The 11,008-nt window shown below is 38.7% G+C and overlaps 1 protein-coding gene across 2 annotated transcripts in view; it reads right to left on the bottom strand.

Annotated features, from left to right (window-relative positions):
* The window catches only part of LOC149229288 (pantoate--beta-alanine ligase-like), an 87,599-nt gene that overhangs the window by 56,485 nt on the left and 20,106 nt on the right, over window positions 1-11,008 (bottom strand). The window contains exons 2-3 of one of the 2 annotated variants that reach the window (XM_089378555.1): window positions 3,109-3,222; window positions 618-749 (exon numbers count right to left, since the gene is read on the bottom strand). The exons of the other annotated variant lie outside the window; for it this stretch is intronic. Coding sequence (XP_089234681.1) covers window positions 618-749; window positions 3,109-3,222 — 246 coding nt within the window. The remainder of the gene's footprint in view (window positions 1-617; window positions 750-3,108; window positions 3,223-11,008) is intronic. 2 annotated transcript variants of the gene reach the window in all.

Raw genomic sequence — 11,008 nt, 5'->3', positions numbered from 1 at the left:
AAAGACTTGGCTGTCCCCCATAATAGACACCGAGGCTGAAGCATCTATCAAATTCAAATTAGGATGTTATTCAAAGATGATTAGATGTCTGACTTCTATGCTTATTGTGCCTTGCATTGATGCCACCCAATATTAAACCCAAGGTATTGTGTCCACAGAGGACAATATCCAGCAAGCACTTGGTGTTGACATCTCCACTATTGATTTCGATGATCAGCAGGGCTAAGTCTCACTTCCCCTTGTAGCAGTTGCATCTTTAGCCAAAGGAATGCCTTTTGCAGCGAACTTTTACATCAAATATTATTGAATTATTGATTAAAGAAAACCCACACGCAATAAAGAGAAAAGTACTAATATGGAAAATAATAACAATAGTAATTAATGTTCCTTCTAACATGTTCACAAGGATAAACTGAGGCATGCTAAGTAAGATAAAACATTAGTCAAGGATTTTATGATGATAAATAAGATAAAGCACAGACTTTGACTTGACAACATTGACATCCAAAACCATTCCTAGAATTATACTAGTGAAGCAAAGTTTGGTATTTATAAATAATTGAAATTGCAAAGATTCAAACAACAACAGCCATATTGTTTAAATGTTTAAGATTAACCTCCGCATAATCAATCTTGCCACCAGCATTGAGAATAGCCTCTACAACTGAATGCTTTAATTTTTCAGTAGAAACTTCTCCATTGCATACATCGTCTCTAACTTTCTGTAGAGATTTACTAATGGACAATGCCTGCAAAAGGACAATAGATGTTATGATTTATCCCAACCATAATAAATCATATTGTAAAGTAAAAAAATTCTATAAAAATTCAGTGTAAATCTGTGAACATAAAATGACAGTCATCAAACAATAGCAATCTTTGTGAATTTCCTGAGAACATAGCAAGCATGGCACTTGGACCAGAAGGAAAAACATATTCCACATCTGTCAATTTGTGTTTAGGAACCCCTTGCTATGTTTTGGTATTAGAAACTAAATATGTTTAAATATCATATTTCCCTGAACTAAGTTAAAAGCAATTTCATTCCAGAAAGGGCATCATTGGTTTACAATCAGCTTTTTGTAGATACCATCTACAGACTACAACAAACAATTTACATGTTCCCTTTGACATTGTTGTTGGCAACTTAGCCTATGCCTACATAAATTTGTACATTGACTGCTAGGAAATGAAAGTAGAAAGGCAACATTGTTACAGTCCAATGAATATAGATAATAGATGGCACAACCATACATTCTCATATAATTATATTTTTTTAAACATGAAACCTTCTAAGGACAATTTTCATGGAAAGAGCACTGTAAGGAGTTTTCAAGTTAATTTATCCCATGATTGAAGGCACAATGAAATATTATTGATGCCACTTGAGATACGGAAGCAACCATGCTCTCTGTCAAAACTATGCATCTGCTTATTTCTAACACCTAGTCAATATCCAAGTGATGTGTGCAAAATTTTTCACAGTACACGCTTTTTTAATCTTGACAGCCTTCTTATGTTCTGCAAGGGCATCAGCATTGTTGAAAAGTTGATTAAGGATTGGATCCTTCTAATCTTGGAAGAATCTTTTCAATATTTGGTTCTTATGGGGTTTCTTCAAACTTTTAACTGGATTCTTGATGCATCTTTTAAAATTTAATCAAAATTCAACAATCTCCTTAACTATGCTTAACATAATGTAGAGCAATCTCCCTTAGCATTTATACAGTTCCACAACCAAGCACCTACAAAACACAAGTTTATCATCAAAATATCGTATTTGCAAGAATAAATAGATTTAACAAGCAGAAAGATACACCTTTAAATATATGGGAACAATAGCATGAAGTGGTGTCAATCCTTGTTGGCTTGGATACTTCACGAAATGGATGTAGGCATTATAGCAGCCAACATCTAATGCAATTTAGTGGTGATCCTCAAATATCTACAAACACCCCATTCAACCTAAACACACAAAACACAAATCCAAGTAGCTTCCTTTTATACCCTACTACAATCTTGAAGTCCCTATCCAGAAGGTTTCAGTTTCGTATTTTGTTTAGGGTAAAGTATTTGCATCATTTGCGTCATCTTAGCATGTAGAATATTAATGGTATCATGAAGTTATGGTCACCAATTGAATTTGCTAGACTTTGTGCTAACTGCTAAAATAATAACTCCATGAAGTTTGTATTGACTTTTTCTTTAAGGGGCTTCTTTCTGAAGGGTCAGGTTTTTGGAGGGTAGGTTTACTTATTGTCTTCTAGGTTAAGGAACTGTTTCAGATTTACAATTCTTTTGATTTCCTGATTATTTATTTTTGTTTTTTAAACTTCGAAAGGTGCTTGGAAAGTAAGACTACTTAGGGTAGTGTACCTTCACGATACAATGTTGAGCTAGACCTCAATAAAGGTCTACCATGGGAACTTGATTGAGATTAGAAGGATTCTTGTGGAAGCAAATCTTAGAATATGAGAAGATAGCATCCTGCTACAGAGAGTGTCCAGAATACAGTCATCCACTCTTAGCTTTTCAGAGGAAGGAGGAGCCAAGATTGGTGAGGAACATATAGAATAGTCAAGGACACCGATGAATATGGTTTCCAAAAATTATTATATTATTATAAGGGTAAAAAAGAAATCGAAGTGGCTTAGAGAGGACCCCAAAAAACCAAACGAAACAGACATACAAACCATCCAGGCTTGAGCTGTCTTATTGCATCTTCATTCTGAAAACGTGGATGGATGCAATCCTTGTTAATCACCCAGCCTGTTTGAGTTTGTGATGCAACAAGATGGCTAATTATAACACGTGATGATCTTATTCTTACTAAAAAACTTATTTATCTATCAAGCTAAGTTCTGTGTAATGCTTAGGTTAAGCTCCATTACTACCCAATCCAATTTTTATCTAGTTAATGGAATTACAAACTGTTGGCTTCAAACTCACAATTAGACCAACAGTAAGTTCAGTTGGCTTTTTGTACGATTAAAAACATTACCAAAGAGTGCATCTATCCTCACATGTTATGTTCAATGTACAAATTGGAACATTGGAGTATTAAAAATGGAGGCAAAGATGTCACTGCATCTTTGAATCAAAACATACCTTTTGTCTCTCTTCAGGTGAAAGATGCACATTGCGGGAGCTCAATGCAAGGCCATCAGGTTCTCGTACAATTTCAGAGCCAACGATCTCCACAGCAAAATCTAAATCTCGAGCCTGCAGCAAAAGAATTTTATTTATACAGTTAAGAAAACTATACAGAAACGGTGACTGAACAGGACATACCTTTTACCGACAATAAAGGAAAGCGTACATGATGAAAGAACAAAAAGAATGATGAAAGGGTTAGAATAGTGTCAATTGTTTTTCTGTCTTGCAAGCAGTAGTTTATTCCAGTTGTGATGAGGCTGTAGTCTACAAATTTTGGGTCACCTGCGTAGTATGGGTAATTCTGGTACAGAGATACCCAGTGTAATGTTCACATCCATGCTAAGCAAACATTTTTGGCATTCCATGCCTCTGTATATCAAATGAAGCTTTGCCAAATTTCGAAAATGTGCAGTCAGGTGCATGCAAATATCTCTACAAGTTTGTCATAAAGACTTACCACCAGATGAACATATTATCAATGTTGGTCTACATGTATTAGGTTTGGAAACATAAAAATCTTGCCTATTTACATTTCTATTTGCTTGTGAAATGTGAAAGCATTCTCAAAAGCAGGCGATGAATATGTTGCAGCAACTTGGAAGCTCCTCAGACTACAAATAATGGCTTCTAAATTAAAAAACAATTTCTATCATTATTGCTTGTTAAAATTCCCGGAATTGTACAAGAAGTTTATGTCTGAGTTGATCAAATTAATAGGCAATTATATGATGAACCATACATTATATAATCCCCAAGGTTGAGTGTGTTACACCTCAGTTTCACTTCAGTGTACATCATATTTCTTTTTCCGAATCTGACCCATCATATGAGCAAATTTTTTGCCTACCTTGATGATGTTATAGCTCAGAGTACCACAATCAGATGTGCCACCACGACACTTCATTCTATTGTATCATTGATCAGCCAAAAGTGTGACCATTTTTAACTCCGTGTATTGTATTGGACCATGCTTAGATAATCAATATAAAGTTTTTACCTGAGTGGTATCTTTAGACCCTTTGAGGTCGGTCATGGCCCATCCTTCTAGTACCCATTTCAGTCCTTGCTCTTATGGTTGGCTAACCATCCCTTGGAGATCATTTATGGCTGGGCAGGTACACAAGAATCTTGGAGTGGATCTACTAGGACACATGACTTAGAGAACCTCTAGTGATTTTCACTTTACCCTTACGTAAAAGTGTTGCTCATATTGTAAAGGTTGTCATACCTATGCAAGCACACTTATCTTATACCTATGCATGAATCCACTTTATGTAGTTGCCACACATTGGGCATGGCCTCTTGGAGATGATTATACAATTGCCTGTGAAAAGATTGTTACCACAAAATCTAGCACGTTGGTGCTAGGCCGCACTAGATCCACCACAACAAGACCCACCACCATTGTCACCTTAGTAGTGAAATCCCTTATGGTTTTCTAGACGAATGGTCCCTAGCAAGACTTAGAGGTTAGATGACTAAAAGGATCCTAGCCAAAGGCTCTCTAAGGAGCTTGCAAAATTTACACCCTAGAATAGTCTTCAATAACATATGGCTCCGAGTGAAATGAAGTAGCCAAGTCAAAGAATCGATGGCTCAAGATAAGCTTTGGAGATATTCAAACCAATTCCCTAACACGTCACTTTGAATATAATGATTTTCAAAATAATATAAAATGATGGAGAATGGAGGACTAGTCCCTGGGCTCATTATTGAATTTCCAATCATATGGAGTCAAACAAGGAGCAGGTCAATAGTTGAAGGCCTCAGATGGCATGGGGAGGAGAGAGGAATAACCTCTCAATCCAACCCTAGCGACTTTCCAAATTAGGAGACGTAAGGTCAAGAAATGCAATCTAGTTTCCTTGATGGATACTTGATGACAAATTTTGCATGCAAATAAAATATTGTTCATAACAGATGTTGCAATTTTTAATATGGCACATGACAAACCCAATTTTGACAATTGTAGCAAAATGGAAGACGATACTCGCAATAAATTTAACTATTCATCTAAGCATCACTTTGTTGATCCAAAGAAATTTCCACCATTCAAAACATATCTTCCCCAAGACAATTTGCCTCAGTTGAAATATCCAAAGCCAAAATTTACAAGGAAAATCACATAAATTTCATATGGTTGTGGGATTTCTCCCCCAAAACTCCATGAGAAAATAAGAGGAAGTGTACCTCTATTTATGTTGATATTTGTAGCTCAGGCAGGGACTTCTACATAGGCCTATGTGTCTAGTCATGCAGTAGTCGCCCATAGTCTCCTTAGGTACTTTCTCTAGTGTGAGCAAGATTGCTAATGTAACTTAGCCTAAGTCTAACTTAGGGAAAAGCACATATTATTATGTTGCCTTATTGAACTTTGGGAAAAGTAAATAATTTACTTTAGTGATTATATTTTAATCTTAGTTATTGATCTCAAGTGAGGTGAGATCTAATCTCAGTCGCTGATCACTTTAGAGATTAGAATTAGGGTTAGGGATTTAGCTCAAAGATGGGAAAGACACAATATCGTAGCACAAGATTGAGCGAGGCATCTTAGTGAGCAGCGTGTTGGGTCCGAGGGAGTGTAGAGAAGCTAGAAATCTAGATCTGCAGAAAAGATCAAGCACCATTCTAGGGAAAATCTACTAGATCATATATAAGCTTATTTGTATTATGTATTTTCTCAGTTTCTATTATGTATTTTATCAAGACAGCTCCTCTAAACATATCTATAAATTATGCAGTCCATTACTTTGAGGTCGAGTACAATGAGTTTATACACAAAATTAAAGCCAGGTTTGCGAGGTGGTTTGAATGTGGACCTAACAATCTTCCACATAATAAGGAAACATTGGTTATTCTCTCATGAGAATCAATCAAAAGGGGAAGCCTCGCCCTTCATAAAATCTTGGAATGAGCCCTCAAACAACACCTTAGGATCACTTCTCAAAGGTCGCCTTCCCCAACAATACTTGGAGGTTAGATGATTAAAAGGATCCTAGCCAAATGGCTCTCTAAGGAGCTTGCAAAATTTACACCCCGAAAGTCTTCAATAAATTATGGCTCCAGATGAAATGAAGTAGCTAGATCAAAGAACCAATGGCTATGTTACCACAAAATCTAGCAGACCTTGGAGAGGGAAATCCTACAAGACAAAAGCTAGACAAAGTGTTAACAATGGGGTAGAGGCCCAATGTCATCTCAACCAAAACCCCCTGCTCTTTACAGATTTTCACTGATGAGAGGAGTCTCGATAATGAGAGAGATCGCTTAAAATAGATATGCTAGGTATTTGGCATAGAGTGATCAAGCTAGAGCTCACTCATGAGAGTAGCCCAATAATGGCACAAGGTTTCAAAGAACCAAAACTCTCTCTAAGAAAAGCTCAAGAAAAGAGGCTCAAGACCTAGGGTTTTGAGATTTTCGATGCTGATAGGTATTCACAAGGTCAAGGCCCGAGATAAAAGGCTTCTTATGATATTACTTCAACAAGTACTAAGTTCATACAACCTTCAAGGAAGTACTCAAGTTGAGGGGAAAAGAACCAAGCTTTCCCTCTTGGAGCAACACCTAGGGCAAGAGATTTTATGGATGAAATTTGAGTGGATGCCCACCAAACTTGGAGAATAGGTAACCTAGACCCTAAGCTTGATGTTTAGGCTCTCAAATCACTAAAAAGCCTCCTCCCTAAAATTTCACTGCAAGCCCTAGATTTTCACCCTAGCCTTAAAAAGGACCAATTTTAGGAGAGAAAATTTAGGATTGATCATCAATGACTTGGACTAGTGCCTTGTCCTTTAGGCATATGGAGTCAAGGATGAAATAGATAAGCTAGATCCTTTCTAAGGAGGCTAAAAATTGATGCCCTAGGTATCAACTTTTAGCATTTACCCACTTCAAAAGAAAATGGAGTTTGATGGAGAGATTAAAGATTTCCTCCACTAGGAACATTCATTACATGTTGTACAATGAATAACATATGCAATACTCAACTAGATAGCCTTTCAAAATTAATTTTCAACAATTAAGGCACAAAATAGCATAACCTAGAAGCAGCAATTCCATACATTAGACAATTTCAAGATAGAAAATCTTCAACAATAAGCACTTACAAGACAACATGTAGTATATCCATCCATTATCCAAAGAAGTAGCTCCAAAGACAATAAAAAATAGTGTCCAAATATTGAAATGCATCCAATAGATCTCCAATAGCCAAGAAGGAACAAGTGTGAGTTTCTCTAGTGAGGTCGAATTTCCCAAGAGATGATGATGAGAGAGTGAAATGACCGCTTTCTTATTTACACGTCTAATTATCTCTAATTTAGCCTAAGAGCCCCTCAAATTGTAAAATAATGGGCTTGATTCTAAGTGAGGTTACAAGCCAACCTCGTAGCCAATGCAAAACATAAAAAAAACCCACAAAAGAGGTTGAAATGCCGACGTCATGCATGCGTAGGCCTTTTTAGGGCATGCGTTGGGCTCCTTCAGTGCCAAGTCGATGTAGAGGACTCCAAAAATCCTGATCTAGGGGATGACCCCTCAATCTCCATGCAAATCATCATGTGGGCCCTGGTTTTGTGTTCGAGGCACAAAAATGGGCTCGTGGGTCTCCTAGTGATAGAATAAGCTAGATTTTCTCCAATGTTGAGGGCTCAAAGTATGGTGCTAGCCCTCCCATGTCTCAAGGGTGAGACAAACCTCATTTGGGCCTCAGATCAGCTGCCAAACCATGTGATCACTGCTAAGACCACTAGGGGCATGTTGGTCCAAGTGCATCGTCTCATGAATAATATGGGGCAAAGCGCAGACTGCTGAGGTGTTGTAGGTGCCCATGGAATGGAATGATGCTTTGCAGGTGATAAGAGTCCCATGGCTCTCAACGCTTCACCTATGGGGTGTCAAAATGCTCCTCTAGTGGATTGGGCCCCAGTTAAGTTGCCCAGACCATGATGAAAACCACTTTCCAATCACACACAATGTCCAATGTTGCATCTTCACCATTAGGTACAATTAATCATTAGTGCATCTAAGTGAACCAAGCTTGTTAGTCATGGAAAAATTTTAGACTTCATATGCGGCTTCTCTTCCAAATTTGGGGTTTTGATCTCGTAGTAGTGTTACCTCCCTGGGTAGAAGTGGCTAATAAATGATCCTATTAGGTGTTCCCAACCCCTTAAGGGAAAGACATGTCTCAGGTACATCTTTCAACCAATAGGTGGCATGTGAATAATGATGAAACGGATGGGGACGAAGGGGTCTCAAGGCCAAATGCCATGGGTACAAGGATAGAAATAATGAGGAATTCCACATATTGGGTGTACAAATGTGAGGAGGGAGCAATCATGGTTGCATGAGTTACCCAACCTTTGTTTTTCCACCCTCTTATTGCCCTATGCCTTTTCTTGATTTTTCTTTGTATTACTACTACTGAAGCTCCAGGACATGAGAGCGTGTTGTGAATGTTGTATAGCAGTTATTACCTCCTTAAAGGCGGGGTAGTTCATACCCCACCAGGGGTTGGGACGTGCATGGGTTTCTTTTATGATGTGATGGGGCACTCAATGGCCCTAGGAACTAAGGTGATGGCCATAATGATAAGGGGTAGAGTTCATGCTTGGCTTTTGCCCACGTGTTATTTTTAATGCCCCGACCATCTTTTGCATTTTATGATTTTCTTTTTCTTTTGTTTCTTGCTTGTGGCCACGATATGTTTTTAACTTTCTTTTAGCTACATCAACGTCCGAGGCAAAGTTTTCAAGCCCGGCCCAAATATGTCGACAAGGGGAGGGGGTGTGCCAGTGCCCTGTGGACCCAGAGAAGGGAAATAGTGAATAGGGCTCGTAACATGCGGGGAGAAGTGACAAATGTGGTATGGGCAAACGGGACCACGCTACCAAAGTCGGGTTTCCCAAGTAGTGCCCTTCCTAAAGCCATAGGCCAATAGGGGAGATCCCATGGGGCTAGGATTGAAGATTAACCTCCCATTTAAGGTGAGGGAACAAAACCACAGCCAAAGCCCTTCCTTCTTCCAAGTCACCCAATAATCCATGCCAAAATGCCCAAATGAAAAAGAAGCAAAATCACCCGATTGCAGAATAAAAAACATACCTTTTGGGTAGGATTTCCCACCTTCTAAGATGTGCTCTTGACAAATGGACGAGGTAACATACGGACTAATTTAGGTGGTGGAGATAAAGTGGCACATCGCATCGGCTACAAAGTGGTTGTTAGGGGCTACTGGCTGCTAGCTGGATAAAGTTGAATACGAGAAAAGTTCTCCTAGGAGTACCCACTTTTGGTGGGTAACAGGCTTAAGATAGGCTTTGGAGATGCTCAAACAATCCCATAACACATGCCACTTTGAATTTAATGATTTTCAAAATGCCAGAAAATGATGGAGAATGGAAGACCAGTGCCTTGGCTCATTACTGAATTTTTGAGCATACGGAATCAAACAAGGAGTGGGTCAATAACTAAAGGCCTTGGATGGCATGGGGAGGAGAGAGGAATAACTTCTCAATCCAACACTAGCAACTTTCCAAATTAGAAGACTTCAAGGTCAAGGAATGCAATCTAGTTTCCTAGATGGATAATTGATGACAAATTTTGCATATGAAGAAAACATAGTTCATAAAAGATGGTGCAATTTTTAATATGGCACATAACAAACCCAAGTTCATCAATTGTAGCAAAATGGAAGATAAAATTCACAATAAAATACCACTATTTATCCAAGCATCACTTCATTGATCCAAAGAAAATTCCACTATTCAAAACATATCATCCCCAAGACAATTCGCCTCACTTGAAATATCCAAAGCCAGAATTGACAAGGAAAATCGCAGAAATTTCAGATTGTTATGGGATTTCTCCCCCAAAACTCCATGAGAAAATGAGAGGAAGTGCACCTCTCTTTATAAAGGAGGTACTCAATTTCCCTCATAATAAAATTGTTAAAATTCGCAACTAGGGCCAAACTCCATGTGGGTTATCTTATTAATGACAACTGATATTTTTCTTGGATCCCTCTCATAGAGAGGTGTAGGATTGATCTAAAGATCATCCGATTCCGACAAGTATTCATGGAGATATGAATTTATTTGTGTCATGGGACAACTCGTCAAGGTCAGCCAGCAACCAAATTGGCCCCACTTGTGCTCAACGTTTTAGTATAAATAGAGGTGCCTTGAAGGTCATTTGCACACACACTTCTTGTGATCTCTTCCTCTCCACTTGTCTTGGGTTTTGGTGGGAGGAGAGATCCTAAGAAGACAATGCTTCCCTAATGGAGAAGATGCCCTAAAAAGCAGTAATGAAGATGATGCCCTAAAATGCAGTCATGGAGAGGATGCCCTAGATCTGAACATTGCCATGAGAAGGAAGAGTCTTGGACGTGCCCTAGCCGCAATCAAGAGGGGCAGTAAAAGTGTAAGCCCTCAACGCAGCCAAGAGAAAGGTCTTCTGTCTAAGGGAGTTTCAACGCTATCCAGAAGCCCTAGAGGAAGCACTAGCCGCAGAAATTAGGAGGACGTTTGCAGCCCTATGGACGCTGTTAAGAGGGATATGCCATGGCCTCATCCACTATGTTAAAAGAATCAAGGACGCAGTCAAAGGAGGTCTTAACTTGTAAAAGACTTTGTTGTCATGAGGAAGCCCTACTTCCTAAACTGCTGATCTAAATCAAGGCAACCCTAAACGTTGTTTTTAAAAGATGTTCTAGCCATAGTAGGAGGAGAGTCCTAACAGCCACTGAGTTAGAGGTACAGCTGCTGTGAAAGGAAGGTCTGATCGCAGTCATAGGAGGCCTACTTCAGCAGTCAAAAGAACCTCAACCACAACAAGAAAGAGACTG

The sequence above is a fragment of the Pinus tabuliformis genome, chromosome J, assembly GCF_031772625.1.
Source record: "Pinus tabuliformis cultivar Carrire ecotype Pingquan chromosome J, CPIR1, whole genome shotgun sequence".
NCBI lineage: Eukaryota > Viridiplantae > Streptophyta > Pinopsida > Pinales > Pinaceae > Pinus > Pinus tabuliformis.
The sequence above is the reverse complement of the archived record's forward strand: the minus strand, read 5'-3'. Positions and strand labels throughout refer to the sequence as shown.